At 34.4% G+C, this 24,906-nt stretch overlaps 1 protein-coding gene across 1 annotated transcript in view; it reads left to right on the top strand.

Moving 5' to 3' along the window:
• The window catches only part of NLN (neurolysin), a 32,319-nt gene extending 13,256 nt beyond the window's left edge, over positions 1-19,063 (top strand). Inside the window, exons 4-13 of the mRNA XM_070935850.1 lie at positions 4,697-4,804; positions 6,701-6,803; positions 7,399-7,559; positions 9,640-9,775; positions 10,680-11,046; positions 13,073-13,274; positions 14,442-14,628; positions 15,657-15,785; positions 16,355-16,491; positions 18,789-19,063. Of these exons, the coding sequence (XP_070791951.1) occupies positions 4,697-4,804; positions 6,701-6,803; positions 7,399-7,559; positions 9,640-9,775; positions 10,680-11,046; positions 13,073-13,274; positions 14,442-14,628; positions 15,657-15,785; positions 16,355-16,491; positions 18,789-18,920 (1,662 nt within the window). The 3' untranslated portion in view covers positions 18,921-19,063. The remainder of the gene's footprint in view (positions 1-4,696; positions 4,805-6,700; positions 6,804-7,398; positions 7,560-9,639; positions 9,776-10,679; positions 11,047-13,072; positions 13,275-14,441; positions 14,629-15,656; positions 15,786-16,354; positions 16,492-18,788) is intronic.
• Positions 19,064-24,906: the final 5,843 nt, after the last annotated feature.

Raw genomic sequence — 24,906 nt, 5'->3', positions numbered from 1 at the left:
ACTCTGATGGCCTGTTTGCATTGTAGGCACCTGCCCACAGCCACTCATCCCCCCATGCTCCTTGGCTAGGACCCCAGCTTTTCCCCACTTAATAACCCATGCAGTCCTAGGATTATGACAGCAACTGGGACTGCCAAGATTGTCATCACTATGTTACGTGGTCATGTAGCATTGTGCTTTAAGACCTCATCAGTCAATCTGGTCCCAATTTTTCAACCGGATTATGATTCTGAAACAACTTCAGTTGATGGGTAAATTGTTGATGAAACTGGATAAAGAAAGCGTGTCTCTGCTAATCCTTCTGGATTACAATATTAACATCTGTGGTGTCCTTCTGAACCACTTTAGGGGTAATTTGGGCACTAGTATATGGTTCTTTCATTCCTGTTAAGCTATGCCCAGAAAGTGAAGCAGGGAGTTTATAAAGTATACAGTTTATACTGAAACCTCTGCACTGATGGCCAATACCTAATTGGACATGAGCGCTTAGAAGTAGAATAGAATTAGAATAGAATAGAATAGAATAGAATAGAATAGACTAGAATAGAATAGAATAGAATAGAATAGAATAGAATAGAATAGAATAGAATAGAATAGAATAGAATAATAGCAGAGTTGGAAGGGATCTTGGAGGTCTCCTAGTCCAACCCCCTGCTTAGGCAGGATCCCTACACCACTTCAGACAAATGGTTATCCAACATCTTCTTAAAAGCTTCCAATATTGGAGCATTCACAACTTCTGGAGGCAAGTTGTTCCACTGATTAATTGTTCTAACTGTCAGGGAATTTCTCCTTAGTTCTAAGATGCTTCTCTCCTTGATTAATTTCCACCCATTGCTTCTTGTTCTACCCTCAGGAGCTTTGGAGAATAGCTTGACTCCCTCTTCTTTGTGGCTTAATAGCCTAAGGCCCGATTCTTTGCTTATTGTTCTGTGATTTAAACGTGTAAGTGGAAATCAAACTAAGAATAAATCAGGAAACCTTATACAAACCATGCAGTTCCATTTAAAGAGGCAGTCCCATTCTTTACAATGTGTAGATTACAGTCTCATTCTTGAGTTCTCTTACATATATGTTTGGGTCATTATCCACATGACTTGTGACTGAATTTTCTAAGAATGAGCATTGTATTTCATTCCAAAATGTCCTAATGATCTCCTGATTTCTTTGTACCCTAGCAGATTCAAAGAATCCAGTTTCTCAGTAAACAATGGTGTTCTTTTCTTTAATAGCATCAGTTTTTCTTCTGTGAACTTATAGCTGCTGTGACTTAGCAAAAAGCTGTAATTTGTTTTCATCTTTCCAGAGGGCATTCTCCTAGAAAATGTGACTTGTCAACATTCATTTTAGCAAACTCCAGACTGACTTGTTGTGTGTCTGCCTTTTAGAAGAGGAGTCTTCCTGGATCTTCTCTCATGGCGGCGTCTTTTAGTGAGACGATGGATGGTGTAACTTGATATTGTTGTATCTTGATCTTTGGAGGTCAGACAGAATCTCTTTTAAACTTTTCTTTCTAAACTGGTTTTTCTACACCATTCAAACTATCCTTCTGTTCAGTCTGGGGTCATTTTTCCACTTGTGACCATGTCTAGGGGGGTTGGCTTCGGGCCTGGGGACTTTAAAGTTTTTGATATTAGCAGCTGTGCTTTAGGAATACGAACCTCTTTGGAAATGGTTTTGTAGTCTTTATCCTTACAATGCTTGGTTATTACCTTTTTCTTTTCCTCTTCAGAAAACCCTCTGCTTTTCTTTCTCTTGTCCATGTTCACTATACTGCTCATGACCCAAAATGCCTGACTATTTTTCTCCATAATCAGTGACTTACAAGATTGAAAATATCTATGATACTAATTAAAGAAAACAGCCTGCTTGAGAGATCACTAACATCCAATAATGTATTTTATTTTCTAAGGAATAACCATTTTCATTTGTTTTATTACTTACAAGAATATGTGAAGTCATACATCAAAAGCACAGTCTATAGACACTGGAATAAGAATAGTGGATGCCACTACCTTATATCAGTTTCAACCTTATTTAACAGGAAATTGGGATTTTGGAGGGGGGGAGGTAGACAGATACTAATACTTTCAGTTGCATCTGTACACTGAGGAGACAGTTGTAATTAATAAGTCAACAAGAACCTCACTTTTTTGTTTCAATTTATCTTTAAACTAAACTTGTAAAACTATCTAATGAGCTTCAATAATATAAAACCTTTATTCCATGTTTAACGCTTCCATAGAATCTATTCATCATTGGTTATTTGTCTGACAACTGTTATATGATTTTTGTACATAAAAGGACAGCCGATTAAATGGCTTCTTCAAGTCTTGATGACAGCTGAATTACCTTTGTGGCCCATTCCTTTGCTGTTCATTGGAGCATTGTTTTTTCCTTTTATATGAATAAACAATGCTCCATCGGGAAGCCTGTCTCTAAAACGGATGATTTTCAATAGAAGACGCTCAGTTGCCTAGAGGTGTTGCCCTGCAATTTGATTCCGTTTTTGCTGATGAGCAGAAAAGAAGCATCCGGCTTGGCTTGTGCAGCTAATGAATTCAGCCTCTTTGTTGAATGAAGGTTCTGCTCAAAGAAAGCAGTTCATGTGATTCTCTGCCACAATGCATTCCATTTCTGAACTCCCATGTCTCAAAACATTAAAAAAAAACTTTGACGTTCTAAGGAACAGAAAGTCCTTTTACATATCACCTTCTACCAACATTTCTCTGTATTTTTAGAATGATAACAGTGGATCCATCTGCTCATCACTTTAAGTCTTAATGGATCACACAAAAATTAAAATAAAGATATATTCTATCCAGTATAGAGTTATGTAGTAATAGAATCCAAGAAACAGGCAAGAGTTTATAAACTCTGGGTATAATTTTGCTTAGCACACATTTTCTGAATCAGTCCTTCCATATTCTGAACTATTCCATCATAGCATATCCAAAAAGCACATTCACTGAGAATTGCAACCTTCGATGCTTTTACATGGTCATAGAATATCTATCAGATGTAAACATTTTCTCAAATGGGGTGAATTTTGAATGTCAAATATACACAAAAAAGCATCATTGTATAAAGAAGAGCATAACAGGACAGAGAAGCAATTCCAAAAAGTGGGTGTATTTGTAAACATTTGTTGAAGGTGGCCTGTTAGTATTCATCTTCAGTAAGCTTTCAGGATTGATAGTTGAAAAGAAATCTCCCTCCTACCTTCAAAGCTGCAGAAAAACAACACTCCTGGTTGGAAATAGTTTTAACTCTTCTTCCCATCAATCAATTTTATTCCCAGATCCATTCTTAGAATGAGAAGAATGCAGTATTTATCTGCTGAGGCAAATAATGTTCTGGTTCTCCAACCAAGACTTTATACATTATGCTGAATAAAAAAAATTAAACCATAGTTTGTTTACTAGCCCATAGAAGAAATGGTTCCTCTTCTTGCTCTAAATTGTCTTAGTCAACAAGGGTATCACAAAATAAACACAATCATGTTAATCTTTCATGATATTTCAGTACTAAGGTACAAACATGAATGAATTTGTTAGAGCTGAGTTTGCCTTTAATGGCTATGAATGTTTGTTACCATTTGCTATTATTAAAATACAAACATTAATTAATATATTCAGATATTGAACATATAATTCCTAGGGAGGTGGAAGAAAGGACATGTCCACCAAAGCTAAATGAAAATAGGAGGACAATCTCCTCCCAAAGATGCTGCTAAGTTGATGTGTTGCAGCTGGTCTATATTGAGAGACATGTAAAAATAGAAGTCTTAATGGAAAATTTTGAATTTAAATGAATGTGGAATGATGGTGGGTACTAGTTTAAAGAAAACTAAGGGTGGGACATTTTTAAAAGCACAAATCTTATGTGTTCTTAGTCAGCCTTACAGCATCCCGAGTTAAAGCGGTTCGACGTTACTCCTCGCCTGACAATAGTTCCTTGTAATATCTATAAATGGCAAATTAATTGAGACAAATCTGATTTTTTCAAAAATGGCTTCGGATCTTAATAATACGCTGTCTTAGATATTAGGCAATGTTTTCTTACTTGCTTTTAATGTTTGTTCAAATTATTTTGGTATTAAGCATATTTCTGAAAGAATATTAATTGATAAATAGGAGTTTTGTACTAGTTAAATTTTCTCACCTGGTACCAATTCCATGCATATTTGTGAGACAGATGGGCAACAATTAAGTTTTTTATACCAATAGGAAATGGCTAGCTGGATTCATTAGTTCACTATTTCAAATAAAAGACATATTCTTTTCCAATCTTGCTTCTGGGACAAATTACTAGGTGATTTAAGGCAAGCTACTGTGTCTTACACTTGGCTTCTCGCTGTGATCTACACATCTAGTCTTCAATATTATGAGGCTGTTAGAATACAACTGGAGCTGTTTAACACTAGCTTTATACCCCAGCTATATTACCTTTTTTTTTTTAAAAAAGGATCTCCTAATCCAATTTAGGAAATATGAGAAATTTGGAAAATAGGAATCTGTTCTGCCAGAACTGTTTTTGGTGCTGAACAGGCATGCATCACTGACTATAAAATTCACAGTGTCAAACTATTCTTCTGATATCAAGCAACATATTTCATGTTTTATATAGAAATACAACTTATGTTTTAATACTGAACTTTGAATATATTAAATGTTATTATTTCTTTACATTTCAGCAAATGTGTAACCCTGAGATTTTAAAACCAGAAGCTAAAAGATACTTAGAGAAGTCAATAAAAATGGGGGAAAGGAATGGGCTTCACCTTCCTGCAGAAGTCCAGAATGTAAGTGTAGCATAATTCAACATTTTTTTAAAAGGGAAAAATCATATTTGTCCAAAAGTATGTGTATATTAATTTTAACTTTAATAAGTCTTACAAATAACACATTGAAATCGTATACAAAGGTCCCCTTGGTTTCCTACTTACTCTAAGATTGCAAATTCTGTAGAATAAAAGTGATAAAAGACTATTTCAAATGATATAATTTTATGGTCTAACTCTTAGTTAGACTCTTCTGTTTTATATTCTTCTGAATTTAATATTTCTAAAATGTATGTATCTCATAAAAGATTTACCTAGAAGTTATTGTAAGAATGTTTTGCCAGGTAGCCCTGGATTTTTGCATTTCTTATTGGGTGGGATTATTATATTTCCATATTTGTTTCATATCTTCTTAGTTTATTTGAACAGTGCATAGCCATAATTTCCTTTGAGTATATGTCCGGTATAGCCAGCAACAAACATTAACTTAAGACTCAACAGTATAGATCTAAAGAATAGTCATATAATATTCATTAAGCTAAAACTAATTAACTGTCTCCTTTAGCAAGATTTATGACTGATTAGGGATTTGAAGTATCCTAATTCTGTAGTGTTAAACACGACACTTTTTTTTAATTAGCTAATTGTTCCCTTGCGTTATTTACAACTTTCTACTTATACATATTCAAGGAAACTTAATTCCAATGGATATTGGGTGGTATTAAAGTCTGTTCATCCACTCATGGAACAGCATCCATTAATGACAACTCTTCTTTTGCAAACCTCCTCTCAAAACTATAATGAAACTGGGGTGGTTGGGTGGGCTTCATAGCAGATTATAGGCATACTAGGAATCTGTAGAAGTGTGAGATTTCTTTCCAGTACTTCTCAGCTCCACCCATATACTGAAGCTACCTAACAGCAGTAATTTTCAAAGAGGCAACGCTGATAGATAAATTGCTTTATTGAAGACAAGAAGAAAAGTAAATATATATCCATAAGATTCTAGAGAATAGGTATCCAGCCTATAGGTGTGCCCTCAGGATACAAATCCTAGCCTTTTCCTTTTGACTCATTTTCCATCATTTGCATTTGTCCCATGTTTGAATAGTAGTTTCTCTAGGCTGAGAGTCATAATTTCCAGCCTTTCCAATTTCTGCCTACGAGATGGTAAAATATGTTGGATGACCAGAAGTTTGTTCCTTGCTTGAGACTGTATGTAACCTGTTATCTTAAATATATGAATGTATGGATAAATTAAGAACTACTTAAATTAAATGTGTTTCTTTTAGTTGAGGGCACACCATATTGATTTATGTCAAAATGACGTACTAAATGAATACTAGGAATTTATTTTATATAATTTTTTAGTAAAGACGTTTATCATATTTCTTTCTTACCCAGCTATGGGGCCATAGTTCAGAAAAGTACTTAAAAGATAGTAGTTTCCTAAAGTCATAAAAGATGTGTATTCTTGTTCCCTTTAAACTGTGTGCCAAAGATGGGAAGAGAATATAAGAATAAATAAAACTGGGCCATGTTCTTGAAAACAAAACAATGGAAGGAGGTTGTTCACAAAGCATGTTGGCATAAGGAAAGCTTCTCTCTTTGAAACGTTAAGGCATTTGTGTTCTGTAGGACAGGAGTCTCCAACCTTGGCAACTTGGCATGCGCTGGCTGAGGAATTCTGGGAGTTGAAGTCCAGAAGTCGTAAAGTTGCCAAGGTTGGAGACCCCTACTGTAGGAGACTCACGGCAGCTTCTTCATAGACATAGACTGTTCCGTGTTCATGCAGAACATTAGGGACAGCCCACCTTGAGAAGCACTTGTTTCAGTAACGAACTGAAACGACTTCAGTAATGAACAGTGATACCTTTAATGTAATATTTTGCTTTTTATATATGGATTGACATTAAGGAAATCAAGACAATCAAGCAGAAGCTGAGTGAATTATGTATAGATTTTAGCAAAAATCTCAATGAAGAGAACACATTTCTGATATTTTCTCAAAATGAACTTCGTGAGTATTTCTATTTGCTATTTATGAGTTATATCTATATTTCAATAGTACCATCATATTGGTAAACAGTAGAATTAGTATTACAATACAGAAAGTTTTCATGCTATATTAAAATTGTTTCATATGTTTATTAACCTTAATCAGTTCAATGTGATTTTCCCTTTTTATAAGGTAACCTTCCACTTTTCCATAACTCTATATAATTTTCTTTTACTGGTCTTGGCTACTTGTTCCTGTGTTCTTGAAAAGGTTCTACCTTGATTTTAAATATTTTATTATTTAACTCCAGAAAATAAATACCTGTTTAAGTTTCTATTGTTATCTCAACACATTTAAATAGATAACTACAATTTTGCTTTTCGTTAATAATAGAATAAGCATGATTACTGTAATATGGACAGTTAACTGTTAAAATCGTTGCTTACTCATTGGGAGATACAGGCAGTCAACTTATATTTCAAAGTTCCTTAAATGCCTTTTGTCTGTAGAAATCTATTGGCTGCTAAACATTTAAAATGATTTTTGATTATTGTTAAAAGACATGTCTGAAAAAATATATCCTTATATTAATCCTGTAGTGAAATATGTTTCTCAGGTAACCTGCCTGATGATTTTATCAGTAGTTTAGAGAAGATTGAAGCTGACAAGTATAAAGTTACCTTAAAATATCCCCACTATTTTCCTGTTATGAAGAAGTGCAGTGTTCCAGATACCAGGCGAAAAATGGAAACTTCTTTTAACAGCAGGTGCAGAGAGGTATGAAAAAAGTTTTCCCATTCATAACAGATCAAAATAAAATATAAGGACTGTACTAACAAAGCTATATATGTGAAGGACTATGTTAAATTTAGAAGCATATGCTTTCTAAATTGAATATTCCAGATTTATGTCCTTTATTAATATTCTAAAAAATAATCTATAATATACTTGTGTGATAAATACATCACCATATATAACTACATGTTCAAATAGGAGGAGTCTTAGAAATTATAACATGAAGAAACAAATCAGGATAATACAATTGTTTGCATTAAACTTTATTTAATTAATATTTATTTAATAATTTAATTTGCAGGCAGCCCATCTCAACCACAAGGTGAATTATAAGGTTGTAATTTTGTGGTCTCTGAGAAAACTTTAGGAAACTACTTGGATTGGCCATTCCAAAGTTGGGGAGAAACTCCAATCTCAGGAGAATGAAATTTAAATTACCTTTACTGATTTCTTACCAGCTTTTGAAGATGTATCTTAATGGTGCTTAAAATTGTTATACTAGAAATAGCAAAAAACGAAGGAGGAAATAAGAAGAAAGGATCCTTGGATTTGAAACCACTAACCTTCATGTTTCTCTGCTGGGTCAGCTATACCAGTACATTAATCAATGTCCTGTCCTCTACAAAAAATTCTAATCACCCATTATAAACAATTAAAGATAAATGTTTCTTTGCTTGAAAAAAAGATAATGCAAGGAAGTTTTGTGTGCTTTCAATTCTGCTGTGCCAGTCTGTCACAAATACAACATAGAAAATATCAGCAATTCTGTAACTAGAGCTCTCCAAGGCAAACTTTCGGATTATTTTAAGACTGTGTCATGTAGACATACAATGAAAAATAAAACAGCAGTGTACAGTAGTATAAAAGTGTGAAAGCACAAATCAAATCAAATCAAACCTTTATTGTCAATGTACAACATGTGTACAATGAGATTGAAGGAGCCTCCATAATGAGCCATAATAGTGAATGTCAGCTATTTCCATTCTATGTATGAACAATTAGCTTTTGTTAATTTAATTACAAATATGAAAATACTAAATTGACAGAAGTATTACAGATTGAGATTTTGGAGCACAATGATATAAAGCCCCTTGACATAAAATACAAGTGTTCAAAAATAGATAAATTCTATAGTCGTAAATATTCTTGGGCATGAAAGATACCAGTATGTCTGTCATTTTTGCATATGTTCTGTTGGTAACAGTGATTTTATTTCCAGAAGCAGCATTTCATAAACATCACTGCTAATATATTTAATTACATTTGTCATATAAGCAGTCAAGGTATTTTATATTAGCCTTCCCAATCAGATTCGTTCTGGATATTTTGGGACTACCGTAAATTTCTCAGAAGATATAATGTAACTGAATAAAATTCAAGGAATTAATTACAGGCTGAACAATGAGTGAGTAAAATAGATGGATAGGTTTGCTTGGAAAAGATACATTGTTAAAGCAGTTACCTCATAAGAAAATCATGGTATTAGTTGTCATTTTACATTTTTAATGTGGTATGTTCATAATTCTTAAAAATCCAGGACATCATAACATTTCCCAGGACTGAGTAACATAATTAACCTAATATAAATGACAAGCCAGACTAATTGTTACCCACTTCATACTGAATTTATTTGATTCATTTCCTGTTTAGAAAACGTGCTGAATGCTGTATTGTTTGTATATGCACTTATACCATTTCCAGAATAATGCACATAAGCAATGATTTGCTTTTTATTAAGTTAAGCCTGTTTGTTAAATGTTATCAGGCTGAAGTCTTTTTCTAAAGATGCCAGAATTGGAACTGAAACCTTTGGCATACAATCCAGACACTCTTATCACTGTTCTGAGAATCTTCCCTAAATAGTGCAAATATTCATTATAAATTCTTTATCACAAAATGAGAGGAAACTTTAAACTTTTTAAAAACTTGTTATTTCATACGAGAATTAAGTTTGGTTGCATTCAAAATGTGAAGTTGCCGTTTTCAACTACATTTGTAATATATTTTGAGTTTATGTTTTTAATATTATATTTAATGATTCAAAACAACTTTATTTTCCTAGGAAAATGCTGACATTCTTCGACAGCTTCTTCCTTTGAGGGCAAAACTAGCAGAACTTCTGGGTTATAGCACACATGCAAGTTTTGTTCTTGAAATGAACACTGCAAAAATAACAGACAATGTTATAACATTCTTAGGTCAGTTTTCATTTAACATGTAAAATATTATCAGAGAAATTTAAGTCATAGTAAAATATTTATAGTGAAAATAACAGAGCTTTTTGCCAGGGACAGAATGAATCTGAAGTATTTTTAATTTTTTTAAAAATAGTAATTTTGTGTTAATTTAGAGATAATAATTTTGATAATAATACTTTATTAAGGAAACAACTTGGTGTGTATGGTGTGCAATACCAGCTAAAGAACTGGCAGCTGTGATTTCACATTTTTGTGTAATTAATAATGAAACTTAAGAGGAGTGATTCAAAATTGAACTCATTATTTTTAGTTTGTTAACTAGAGCAATTGCTAGAAATTCAGTTAATATTCCTGAATTTTACACATTATAAAACTTTCCAGTTTTATATAATTTAGAGTATGGAATTCCATTCTACCAGTTCTAAAATAGATATTTTGAACATAATAAAATCATATCAAGATCATATAATTCCAAACTGGTTTGGTCCAATTGATCTGCTATAATATTTGGATCAGAGTGAATTATTTTATACAAAGCTACTCTCACTATTGTTTTCAGTGAAATTGCTTCTTCAATATCATTAATATTCGCTTTTAATTATGGAGGGATCAGTCAAATGTTAAAACATTTACTGCTTTTATCTATCAGTATCACTCATTGCCCAGTGCTCATAATGCTAAACTGTAATTTAATACATTTGTTTTGGGATTATATGATATACAGACCAAATCAGGAAACAGCAGCACAAACAACTGGAAAATATTTTTCAAACTCTTATCTTGTTTTAGCATCCAATAATTAGGTCACGGGAAAGAGAAAAGTATTTTTCTTAGCCTTGAATGTAAACTGAAATGGAATGAAACAAGCACTCAAAAGTAATTTTTTAAAATTTCTGTTTTGCAGACGATCTAAGTAATAAGCTAAAACTTTTGGGTAAAGAAGAGAGAGCATTTATTTTAAATCTGAAGAAAAAGGAATGTGAAGAAATAGGTGTCGAATATGATGGAAAGATTAACGCATGGGATCTACATTATTACATGAATCAGACAGAAGAGCTCAAATATTCTGTAGACCAAGAGAAGCTGAAGGAGTATTTTCCTATTGAAGCAGTCACAGAAGGCTTGCTGAAAATTTACCAGCAGCTGTTGGGACTTAAATTTGAACGAGTGGAAGATGCTCATGTTTGGCATGAGAGCATTACTCTTTACACAGTGAAAGACAGCTCAACTGGAGAAATTCTGGGGCAGTTCTATTTAGACCTGTACCCAAGGTAACACATTTTTTCAAAGATTGCATTTGTATCTTTCTTTTTATCCAAGGAACTCTTTCAGTAGACATGATTCAAGTCTTATGATTGTATTCCCAGAGTGGCTCTGTAGGATTAGACTGAAAGAGAGGGACTCTCTTTCAGGTCATCCAGTGAGAATCCGTGAAGATTTGAACCAAGTTTTTTATCAGCCAATATTCCACAACTATGTTTTTCCTCATCTCTCCAATAATATGTTATTGGGTAATAATAGTAGTTTTCTGAGCATCCTAGTTATGGTACATCTCTAAGAATTACATCACACTGTTTCTGTTGATTGTGATAAGTAATGTAAGTTTCAAAACAGGTAATCCTTGACTTAGAACCAATCATTTAACAACCATTCAAAATTATCATGGCCTCAGAAAGGGTGCTTTACAGTGTGTAAAGCAATTCCAGCTATCACACTGCCAGACAGCACACACAGACTCTGGTCACATTACTGCATTTCAGGCATTTGGCAACTGCCTCACACTTACCCTGAGCCGCAGGGTCCCATGTTAACATGTCTGTAGTTTCACTTGCCATGTGATTCAGACCTAGGACCATATAATTCACTTAATGACCACTGTAAAAACACTTTAAAAATCAGATCCAGCTAGCAACAGAACCCTGCGCAAAACAGCTGAAAGCAAATCAGCTGAGAGTCGGGAGGCCATCTAATCAACTTGTGCTAATTAACCTATGCTGAAGCTGAAAGGGGCTGTTTTTTCTTGCTGTTTGCTTGCAAGAAGGTAACTGCTGCGAGGCACAGGCCAAAGGGTGGGGGCCAGTGGGTGGGCAGGGCTACATCTGGTGTATAAGACGCACCTAAATTTTCACCCCCTTTTGGGGGGTAAAAAAGTGCATTTTATACTCCGAAAAATATGGTAATCATTTTTTCTCTAAATCAACAAACATGCAGTGAATCTTCTTTCTCTTCCATTCATCTTACGGTTGCACTTCTCCAATTTTGCTTGTCATGTCTCATACCTTTTCAGTCAGAATTCTGCCAAACACTTTCCCAGGGTGGTTGAAGGTAATCCCTCTATAGTTTTTTTCATCACTTTTGTTACCTTTCCTTTTGTATAAGGGAGCACAGATACAGACTTCAAACACAACCATTCTATAACATTTCTCTGGTTACACTCTCATCACCTGCAGGCTTAACTTTTTTCAAAACTCTCTCAGCAGTTCTTTTCTTTTTTATTGTTTTTTCTTAGATATTATTTTATCTTATATCTTAGATATTTTTTTATGTTATTTTAATCTTACGAAGATTAGGTAGAAAGAAAAGCCAATCCTTCAAGCAATAGAATAACTTGTATAATTGCTACGACTTAATATAGCGTACAGTTGAACCATCTTACAAAATCATCCTTTTTTTCCTCTCTCTTAAGAGTTGTACTGATTTTTTAAAAAAATAAAACTGTTATCTTTAAGATTTTTAAAAGATACAATGTATTAATCTGACTATTATAATGATAGAACCCCAAAAGCAAGCTCATTATGGAATTTTAGACAAATGTATTGTTCCTGAGAGGGGACGCGGTGGCTCAGTGGCTAAGACACTGAGCATGTTGATTGAAAGGTTGGCAGTTCAGCGGTTCGAATCCCTAGTGCTGCGTAACGGGGTGAGCTCCTGTTAATTGTTCCAGCTTCTGCCAACCTAGCAGTTCGAAAGCATGTAAAAAATGCAAGTAGAAAAATATGGACCATCTTTGGTGGGAAGGTAACAGCATTCCGTACACCTTTGCGTTTAGTCATGCCAGCCGCATGACCATGGAGACGTCTTCGGACAATGCTGGTTCTTCGGCTTTGAAACGGAGATGAGCATCGCCCCCTAGAGTCCAGACGACTAGCACACATGTGCGATGAGAACCTTTACCTTATTGTTCCTGACTCTTCCAGGAAAAGGATGAGTCATTCATATAGATATCAGTTAAGAAGTGCCAAATGTTTCACTTTCTTTGTTTTTTCTCTTTTTGATCTACTTTATTTTATTACTCAGAGAAGGAAAATACGGGCATGCTGCATGCTTTGGTCTCCAGCCTGGCTGCCTTCTTTCTGACGGCAGCAGAATGATGTCAGTAGCAGCTCTTGTAACTAATTTCACAAAACCAACCTTAGATCGCCCATCACTGCTGCAGCATAATGAAGTGAAAACTTACTTCCATGAGTTTGGGCACGTAATGCACCAGATATGCGCTCAGGTAAGTATTCTGCCTTATTCTGAAATTCTTCTACTATGGCTATGGGGCTTCTGTGCTTAAAGGGAACAAGCAGTGAAGGATTGTATGGCAAATTTCTTCAACTGAAATATAATTAAAATAGTTCCTTTAAACCTGATTTCATAAAAGTCCCTATGAGACTGGGCAGTGATTTTTGCAAAGATACTTATTGACTTAACACATTGTGGTGAGTTACACCTTATTTAACAGTGTTTACTAAATCCATTATTTGTTCTGTTCTTACAAGCTAAGCTCTAAAAGTTGGTTCTTCAGTGATGATGGTTCCTGATGTGCTAAGCCATAAGCAGACATTACAGTTTAATTTGTTAACTTGGAGAATTAAACGTGCTTGTGCATTTGCTTGTTGACCCATTCAGAATAATCCCAATTTGTACTTGTAAAGTCCACTCTTGATCCTGATTGATTCATACATTAGAATGTTAAACTGAACCACTTGAATGTTATCTGGAAAGTCTGGTATGACCTATGGTAGGGTTGGTAAATTGGCTTACATAGCCAATTTGTGTTGAACAAAATTGTCAGTTCCCAGGAGGTAAATAGTGATTGAACAATTTTATTTCATGCATGTGAGCCACAGTATCAGGTCAAGGACACAACATGTTCATGGATATACTTCATAAGTAGATTGTCATCAGTTTTAAAGAGTTAAACTTGATGTTTTAAACAAAGTAGGTATCACCCATTGTATTGCATATATCCATTTAACCATTTACCCAAATCGCTGAAATAATTGTCCCCACCCATTCTGGGAACTGCAAATAGTATGCTGGTGGACTCCATGCTACACATTTTGCAACTGATTACAGAATTTACTTGTCTATTTCATTCATTCATTCATTCATTCATTCATTCATTCATTCCATGTGATTTTAGTTGAGCTAGTTAGAGAGGACCTAGACAATACCAACCCACTGTAGAACAGGTAGCAACAATAGAATGAAGATGCAAATATACAGGCTGTTTTAGGAAATTTGCTGCATTCCTATCTAGGAATTGTCTGAACCATGCCTAAATGTTGAAAAAGAATATTGAATGTTTACTTTTCAAGCTATGCTACAATTTAAAGTTTTATCATTTATATTAGTTCACATATATTTTTTTAATTTATATTATTGTCATCTTTCATAGACTGATTTTGCTAGGTTTAGTGGAACTAACGTGGAAACAGATTTTGTAGAAGTACCTTCACAAATGTTTGAAAACTGGGTTTGGGAAAAAGAACCAATACAACAAATGTCCAGACATTATAAAGATGGAAGTCGGGTCCCTGATGATCTCCTTGAGAAACTAGTAGCTTCTAGACTAGCCAACACAGGTATTTTCCTTAATTTTTAGTTAATTTGATTTTGATAGTTTCAAGAAAGAATTGTTGTGATCTGAGTCAAGCAAAATAATGAAGAATATATTTTGAAAGATTTATCATAAAATCTAAAATGTAAGAAAAGTATCCCCTCACAAAAGGGAAGAAAGATCGAAGCCCACTTGGAGAAAATACCAGCAAATCTGTATATAGTTTGTTTAATATTATTTAAATGAGATTACTTATGAAGGGAATCTAAGAAATGTATCTTAAATCATCCAAAGATTAAGCCTCCCTCAAACTGAAGTCAATATTTTCATGTTGTTGGTATGTTGGTACGGGCCTGGTGGCTCAGCAGACTGATAGCATTGTGATTAACACTAGCTGTCTGCAATTACTGTAAGTTCGAATCTCACCAGGCTCAAGGTTGACTCAGCCTTCCATCCTTTCTAAGGTAGATAAATTGAGGACCCAGTTTGTGGGGGCAATAAGCTGACTTTGTATAAATATACAAAAGTATGAAGGCTATTGCTTTGTAAGCCGCCCTGAGTCTCCAGAGAAGGGCGGCATATAAATCAATTTTTTTAAAAAAAAAATGTTGGTAACAATATAGAAGTAGTTTACCATTTAGGAATGTCTTATCTTGGTTTTCCTGTTGGTTTTCCATCCAAATACCAATCCAATCCAGGTTAGGTTAGCTTTTTCAAGATCAATCAAGGTTAATTAATTACATGCTGTTATCTGCTTGATTTGCATTTTTACTCATATAGTAAAAGAATTTAATGAGTACTGAATTCAATATTGAATCCCAAAGAAAAATATTTAACTTGGAATCATAGAAAACTTCCTTACATTGAAACAAAGTTATTCAACCTACTTCAGAATGATCAAAGGTAACTGGTAGCACCTCTAGATGATTACAGGGAAGATTCTCTGCTAACCTTGACTTGACATACTAGATACTGAATCCAGACCAGTTTTCATAGTTACAGTTATATAAACAAAGTCTGCTGATATTCCTTTCGATGTTCTTATTTAACTAGGTCTTCTGACTCTTCGTCAGATTGTTTTGAGCAAAGTTGATCAGGCTCTTCATACCCAGTCTTCGGCTGATCCTGCGGAAGAATATGCCAAATTCTGTGAAGAAATTTTGGGTATATCTGCAACCCCTGGTATGGAAATTCAATTTTTTTTATTTACCCCTTGTCAGTATTTTATCAAGAGAAATGTGATTGTGAATAAATATATAATGACATTATTTTTTAAAAGAACACAATGCTTATAAAATAGTTTAGACCAGGGGTGTCAAACTTGCGTCATTATGTGACGTATCATGACTTTTTTTCTCCTTTGCTAAAACGGGGGTAGGTGTGGCCAGCCTGTGACGCAACTGGTCCGTGGGCCATGAGTTTGACACCACTGGTTTACCCTGAGAAAATCTCAGATGAAAATATTTTAAGTTTAAGGCATACTTGGATTCAGTTCAATGAGCTTTAAGCCAAAGAACATAGAGAGAGGATATATTTCTGTTTGGTCCGAGCAGATCCAAATTAATGTGACTGTCTTTCAGTAAATTAGTACTTGAAGTACATGGCATTCTTGTCAATATCTACATTGATTCTAACCAGTCTGAAACATAATAAGCATTTCAGTAACATAATTAAACATCTTCAGATTGTTCTCTGTGATGTTTTGTTTATTTTACACAAGCTGTTCAGAATTATTATTTGTTTCTTTTAAGGTACAAATATGCCAGCTACCTTTGGTCATTTGGCAAGTGGGTATGATGGCCAATATTATGGATACCTGTGGAGTGAGGTGTTTTCTATGGATATTTTTTACAGTTGTTTTAAATGTGAAGGGATAATGAATCCCAAGGTAAGGAAACTAGTTTTATTCTTTGTTGTTCTTTTTCCTCCCCTGTTTCTAAGAATAGGAGGACAACATGATAGTAGAAAGGAATTAACAAAATGTATTTTGTCTCTTTCAAGATTGAATCTGGCTTGTTTAATATAAAATAGCTAAAGACAATCTTGGCATTTTTATTAAAGCCATGCATTTTGCTGCTATGTTTGTTCCAGGGCAAATCATAAAGCTTATATTGAGATATTTTAAGATTTGCTTAAAATTTAATATGCTTTACTATTATTTATTGTTTTAATTGTGTGAGCTTCTCAATCCGGATGAAGTATATTGTTAAATTAACATCAGTCGTTCCTGTAAGTAATACTAATAAAATATCTTTATTAGTTTCTTTTGAAACCCAATATGTATAAGGCCAGATGGAAAATAACTGAAACAGAATTGAAGATTTAAAAGTTTAAACAGATGAGAAAGAGGAAATGCTGAAGGAAAATAATGGAGGAATAATAGACAGATCTTGAAAGATTTCTTGAAGAGCAGGAAGGACTAGATACTACTAATATATGAGGCAGTAAGTGAATTCTAGTACCACCAGAAAAGTAGAAGGTGTCATGAAGAATTAGATCTATTGTTTGGTTTAGCTAAAAGAGGAGTAAGAAGGTCATAGTGATGAGTAAAACTATACAGCTAATTTGCAAACAGCCTTAGTATCAGTGATATATTGGAAAACCAGTAAAAGAGCTTATAATAATCTCACTACTTCATGTCCAGCTGTCTTCATGCAGCTTGAGTATGAATTGAATTTTACCAGTTATAAGGAACTTTATATTTATCACCAGTAGATGCCTCCAGGAATATTCAGGACTGGTATGAAAATTATATGTAAAATGGGTTAGTTTTTGGCAGTGGTTTGCTCTTCAAGCTTGTTTCAATTTAGTTTCTGAACATTTCATTATCAGACTAGATAACATCATCAGCAGGATTTTCTTGTCCTATTCCACTTTAGCTTATATATGATTTTTGTTCCAGTGGCAAACAAGACATATATAAGTTAAAAAAGAATAGGACAAAAAAAATCCTGCTGATCATGTTACCCAGTCTGGTAACGAAATGTTCAGAAACTAAAATTAAACAAGCTTGGAGAGCAAACCACTGCCAAAATCTAAAACCAGAGCTACAATTCAGTACTTTCTATTATTTCAAATGGATTAGTCTTCAGAGGAAGGTTGATAACAGCAAAATACCACGTGAAAGCAATTCCCAAGGTTTGGATGACTGGAAGAAAAATTTCAGATATGTATATATAAAGTGGAATGATACTGGCAATGCAATGTACTATTAAGGAAAAAAAACCCCAAACCTATTAGCTTCCCTATTATGCCCCCCCCCCTTTCATGAAAGACTATAACTGGGAAGTAAAGGCTGCTGCTGAATCCATAGATTAATATAGTTGACTACATAACAAAGCCCATATCTTAGCTATTAATGCTTCAACATAGGTAATCATGTTAATGTGTGGGTTTCTGGGATAGATTCTACCACATGCCCAACCACAAAGACAAGACCCAGTACATGTAATCATAGCATCCCTCCTTCTTCCATATAACATGTTGCGGTTAAAACTTTCAGCTGGCAAAGATGTATAAATATACATTGCCAATCGACGATAACAATCTGCCTTAGTGAAACAGGGACTTGTCTATGAAATTTTATACTGTTAAATCTGTTAGTTTTTTAGGTGCCATAGATAGTTTTGGATTTTTTTATTGGAACAATCCATGGTTATGAAAACATGCCAAGGGAAAACGACCTTCTGAAAGGATTATAGAAACACAAAGCATATTCTCATAATTATGTAATAGAGAAGCCTGGGGAAGTAGAGGCAGGGATTGACTGAGTGCCAGGTAAATTTTTGTAATAAATGATCAGGAGAGATTTCTGCACAGTGAGAACTCTGCTAAGAACAGATTACCATATATAAAACTTGGCCACAAAATGAGACTGTGATAAAAACCTTCATGTGTTCCTCTCAGAGAGCCTAATGTCCATTGACCTTCTTTGTCAGTATAAAATGCTTTTAAAAGATTTTCTTGTCACATGGAAATTTATGAGCATCGGTGACTTCATCATGTCCGTGCTGGTCATGATGAAGTCATGGGGGGGGGAGCTTGTGGCAACACAAATATAATCATGGGAGAGCTACAAACTGTTGCCATGTAGGCAGATTTCCTTTATCTTTACTTTTTTGTGAATTTAGAAAGTTTATATAAACATGAAACATTAACCTACTCGTTTTATTTTTATTGTTTTAGGCTGGAATGAAATACAAAAATCTTATCTTGAAGCCTGGAGGCTCATTAGATGGGATGGACATGCTCCAAAACTTTTTAGGTCGTAAGCCAAACCAAAAAGCATTTTTATTGAGTAAAGGATTAGGTACTTAGTAAAACTATGATTTTTTTTTTGGCAAAAGACATCACCTAGGAGACCATCTTAAAATACTATCATGAAAATTAAAAAAAGACACTTTGTTAGGGAAAGTGTACTTGAGGTTTTAAATGTATTTTATTACCAGTTTTCAAAATTATAATTCTCATTTTCATCTCAAACTTCATATAGAATCATGATACAGTATTTTTTTTACTTGTTAGCAATATTTGTGCACTGTGTTGAATCGAAAGAAAAATATTGTTGCAATTTTACATGGTAGGTGTGTTAAAGCCATAACATTAAGCTTTTTGTACATTTTTAGATTTGAATAACAAAATAATCATTACATTTCAGCCTTGTTAGCAAATTTTATCAAAATATTTTATTCTCTTTCTGAACTCTAATGAACTCTAGCCCAGTGTCCTGAAGGACTCATCAAATCTTGACATACTTGATTATTTTCCATGGACACAGGGGCTCAAATTCACAGAAACAACTTCCAAAATGTTTCTTTTTTCAATTATGATGTGATCAGAAATATAGAATCCAAGGATATTGCTTTAAAACAAACGTGCTGGGAGGAGAAATAGACGCTTTTCCAGAGTTGAAACTGGCACATAACTTTGGTTTCAATTTCTAAGCCTGGGATAGTTTCCTCCTCACACACTACTATTCCAATGTAAAGAAATTTTGCTGTAATACGTGTTCCTCATGGGAACTGAAGCCAGCCTATTCAATGTTCTTTGTCATTGTGCCAAGAACTCACTGCAGCCAATCACCTGCCTTTCTATACTTTTATTATGGGCCTTTTTACATGGAAGATAAGCTGCAGAACTGTGGAAGAAAGAAGAAAAAACAATGTTATATGTGATTTTCCAAGGTAAAGTTTTTTTTTCAGTGCTGGTCTGATTGTCAGTTGTCCTAGGGGCTTGCAGAGAAAGGTACATGTGTGTGTAAAACTCCTCAGAAGCTAACACATACTAAAGGTTTTAAAGAAGCTGTAGCACGGGGTGTCAAACTCACGTCGTCACGTGATGTATCATAACTTTTTTTCCCCTTCGCTAAACCGGAGTTGGCATGGCCAGCACGTGATGCATCCGGGCTGCAAGTTTGACACCTCTGCTGTAGCAGATAGAAGGAGGGAATGTGGAGCAGATGTGCCAGATGATCCATGGCCATGGAGAAGACCCAGGAAGGAGCCTGATGCATCCGAAAGATCTGCAAAAAGAGCCAGCAGAAGGAAAACATAGCTTTGGATTCTAGGCAGTGGCAGAGCAAACTCCATGGAGTTGAGATCCTGGATTACAAGGCAATGGAGTATTGAAGAGATCAGTATAATCACCATGTAAAAAGCTGGCTTGAGAAAGAAGGAAACAGATTGGTTACTGTTAATAATATTATATTTGCCTTGAGATATGGCTTCAGAATTGAAGGATTGTTGAATGTAGCTGTGGTAAAGTAATAAAATGGCTTCAGAGTTGAAGAATTGTTGAATTTAGCTGTGATAAAGTAATAAAATGGTATGTGTGCATAATTAGAAAGTATTAAAAGTTTTCTCTTCAATCCCTTGCCTACCTTAATTAAGATCCATTTCATGTGATCATGGACATACTTATTGTTTATATCTGGTTGATCACTATGGTGGCAAATACACATTCACCTGATGAATATTAATCCTACAGGTAATCTTTACAATGTCCCAAGATATATTAAAACTTCTAACAAAAACTTGGCAATAATCATTTTTCCTCTCCTACAACATCTTTCCCAAATGTCCTTCTCAACCAGCATGAACAAAGGGTCTAGGTTTCTCTACATATTGTATGGTACACGATGATACTGGTTTTTCCCCTTAAATTTAAATAAGCTTCCACAGGAGGGAAACCTTTCCCTGAAGAGAATGTATTTGGGCTAGAGGAATAGCAGAGAAAAAGATGCTGATAGAAAACTGATGGGGCTAATATTTGGAGAAAATTAGTAGATTTTGCTAAATCAATACAACATGTTTGAATAAAATGTTTTCATTGATATTGATCACAAGAATCACAACAATCCATGCTAATAGAAAAGCTGAAACACCCTCTTTTTTTCTTAACCATTAAAAGTAACCATAATAGTTAAATATTTTTAAGAGTTAAAGTGCTAGAGGAGGGTTATTTCTCATTACAGCCAAATAAATGTGGACAAATAATGAGCAAGCATTCCTCTTCAGTAGATAGTTTCCCTATCTCTTCCCTTCCTCCCTTAAACATTGTTTTTAAATAATCTAGCTTGAAGAAGGTTTCTAACAATTTTGCTTTTCTAAATAAATGCTATGCTTTCTTCAGGTAATTATTCCACATATTTTTTTCTCTCCATTAGACAAGAAAAAATGACTTTGGCATTGCTTCTCCATTCCATTCCGTAGTCACTTCTATTTTGTTTACCTTACTAGACCTGTGGATTGTAGAATGGGTAGCATCCTTCAACATATCTACAAAAGTTTTGCATGCAAGATTATTTTAACCACCACTTTTAAGGGATGCTTGCCGGATAGAAGCATATAAATATTGAACTGAAAAAAGCTGTTTAGTCCAATGTTCTCTTCAATGCAAAAATCCAGTTATATGGGGCTGTCCAGCTTCTGATTAACTATACATAGGCAGAGAGTTTTCTTTAATATTATTTTTTATTTTATTCAAAAAATTAAAATACAAAACTAAAAAATATTTGCACAAACAAAAAAAACCCCAAGATGTTAAAATGTGCATTAGAAAGACACAAACACATATACATATATTCTCCCCCCTATACATATGTATTTGACATCTCCTAAATATAGAAAAATTATTTATCTGAGTTAAACTTCATTAATGTCATTCTGAATTTTATTTTAGTTCTGTGCCTTCTGAAATATAGAATGTTTTCTAGAGTTTATTGGACAATTATTAAAACTTTGATTTTAAAAGGCCCATTGACTTCCTACATGGCTGGCTGGGGAATTCTAGGATTTTATGTCCTTGCATCTTAAAGTTGTCACGGTTGAGAAACCCTGTTCTAGAGTTTTATATGGATGCATACATGCCATGCCTTGTATAGTTTCCTGTGGCATTCTGTGAAGAAATGCAAAATTGTGACCGAGTTTCCCTAACATGTATGCCATTATGGACACCACAAGTTTAATTAAAAGGCAAATAAAAATATACCCAAGTAACAGTCATGCTGTGTGTCTTGGAACTTGCTGAGCTGTAGCCGAATACATGCAAAGGTTCTGGGTTCAACATCTGCCATGCCTAGGGAGTGTGAGAAAAATTCCACCTGGAGATCTGGAATCCCGTTGCTTGACTGAAAGATGGACTTGTGATCCAATTTACCATAGTTTGTTTTTTCCCAGCAGCCTAACACTTATGATCAGCACTTCTGGAATACTGCAAGGAAACAGATGAAATACTAACACAAAAATTCCTAGCATCAGAACAAAATAAAACAATATCAAGATCATATTTCCGGCTGTAGTGGTATATTAAAATTATTTACAAATTTTTAAGATTACTTTCAGCAGGATACTTAGATGTGATCAAAGAAGCAACAGTCCCTTTAAAATTTCTTCTTCTGGAAAAATAGGCAAGAAGCTCCACAGGATGTCTTGAGAGGCAGCTTGGGAGAAGGAAATCCAGACAGAAAGAAAGAACCTTTTGCCAAGCCAAATTAGAATGGAGAACTATTTTTGGAAAAGTGCCAGTGGATAATTCTTAGCCAGGAGTGTAGCTTCATTTTCTAGCCAATTCTCTCCCACTCAGTTGTAGCCTGGTGAAGAGTTCAGACGGCACCAAAACAGAAAGAATGAGCCAGGACAACTTGTTATGGCAAGTGAAATTTATAAACCACCAATAAATCAGGTATTTATATAGTTTCTCAGAAAGCAAGCCATACATTCCTATGACAAAGCCAGCTGTTCAAACCACAGGCTAAAAATAATGGCTTCGTATTTGCATGTGTATATGACCAATCTGTTTTGGGTCATTATATGCACAGGCTTTTTTTTTTTTTTTTTGCTATTTATTAATCATTAGTTATATATTAATTATATATAATCATCACATTCCCCAAAAGAAATTCTGGGCAACATAGAATAAATAAAATAGCCAAAATAAAACTGATAAAAATATAAAAAGTCACAGTAATAAATAGCATAAAAACAAAAATAATAACCCTGGCATAGGAGAGGACAAAAATGGCTCCCTCAGCAATGAGGCCATTGCTGTTTTAAATTATTTTTCCTACTGTTCTTATTCCTAGCAGTCTTTCTCAGTCCCATTTTGGATTTCTAATGAGTAAGCAATATGACAAAAGAATAGAAAACATTATGTTTGTCTTCAATTCTACATAAAGGACACTACCTAATGAGGGAAGAGAACAGAAAAAGAAGATGTTTAAATTAAATTAAATTAAATTAAGATGTATAAATTAAAAGAGAAGAGAAAGATTTGAATGAGAAAAAGAAATACAGAAGAATACTGTTAATACAAAAGAAAAGATGCTGCCAATACTTGCCAAACTTTGTTGATATGCCTTTGTAAAAATCAATAACATATCCTATATTGTGCATTCAGTGTTCAATAAAGTGTTAATTCTTCATAATAGTCTGAATCTATCAGAGACAGGAATAATTTTGGGAGTGGATGGCAGTTAGGTTGTAAAACGTATTTGTCTTCAAAATAAACTTGTGGAATGTCTGGCTAAATAAAGCCAGTTCTGTCACAAGTTGTTGTTTTGATTCATTGTATTATTCAGTATCTTAGATTCTGGGGAGGGGCAACTGGGAAGAGATTATATCTGCTTGTTTATGGAACTACTGCAGGTTTGTGGTACTGGGTGAAAAAAGCTTGGAAATTTTGTTTACCTTTGGCACCATTTTTCTCAATCAAGAACCATGGCAACTTGTAAATATGTGGACTCAAGACCCAGAATTCCCTAGGTAGCTGAGTCTAGAGTCTATTTCAGAGGTAGGGAAGTGATGTCCTCTTAGCATTTGTCACCCATGGCTCTTCTGGTTAGAACTTTCAGCAACATATGGTAGATTTTATATTGGCCAAATGTTCCAGCTTTCTTTGAAGAAAGTTGGAAAAATAACTAATGCTTATTTTAGGCTGACTGTAATGGGACTAACTAAAGATTATCTTCTTTTAGAAAGTTTATTTTTTTGCTCAGACTTTTTCTCATCATTATCCTACAAATAATTTATTTGCACATTAAGCAACTCAAGTTTGTATTTTTATAAGAATATGTCAACAAAGTCCTATTGTCTCTGGAACATCTCCAGTAGGCTAGACAAAATTATCTGTTTTATATGTATCTAATTCATTTATTATATGCTATATATTAATATATTTTATGATGTAATGTGTAGCCTTTGGACAATATTAAGATTTTAAGTTACTGGTTCTCCATATATTTTTGTTCCTTGTTTTGTGCTTGTTTACTATAAGATTAATTGGATGGTGATAGTTTTAGCTCATCTCTGGGGAACCTAGTCCTGAGACAAAACAAATTGCAAGTGAAGCCTTTGGTGTGCAGGTGTTAAAAATAATAGTGATGTTAAAAATACTTGATAGTCTACCATTGTGATAAGTCTCAATCGCAATCCTTATTTTAGAATAAATCCCATGTTTCAGTACTATTAATCACAGTCCCTTAAAAGGGAGCAGCAGTTGCAAAAGAAACAGAACAGAAAGGGCTTGTACTACAGTTAGATTAATAGGAAAATACAACAATTTCACAATAGATGTTATCCAGCAGGTGCACTATCTACCTTGATTTGGCCAGCTTCTCCTGCCTGTTGAGTTGATAGGGTTGGCTCTCTCCCACTATGAACTAATCAGTTCATCAGGGGTAGGTTCTACTTACCTTTACTACCGGTTCGCATCGTGCCCACGCATGTGTGCTTGCTTCGCTCGCATGTGCGCGCACTCTGCTGCGCACACACAGATCACTTCAGATGACGTCCGGGTCAATGGGCGG

This window comes from Pituophis catenifer, unplaced genomic scaffold (assembly GCF_029215685.1).
Source record: "Pituophis catenifer annectens isolate HBS135680 unplaced genomic scaffold, rPitCat1.0.hap2 SCAF_2, whole genome shotgun sequence".
Taxonomy (NCBI): Eukaryota; Metazoa; Chordata; class Lepidosauria; order Squamata; family Colubridae; genus Pituophis; species Pituophis catenifer.
The sequence above is the reverse complement of the archived record's forward strand: the minus strand, read 5'-3'. Positions and strand labels throughout refer to the sequence as shown.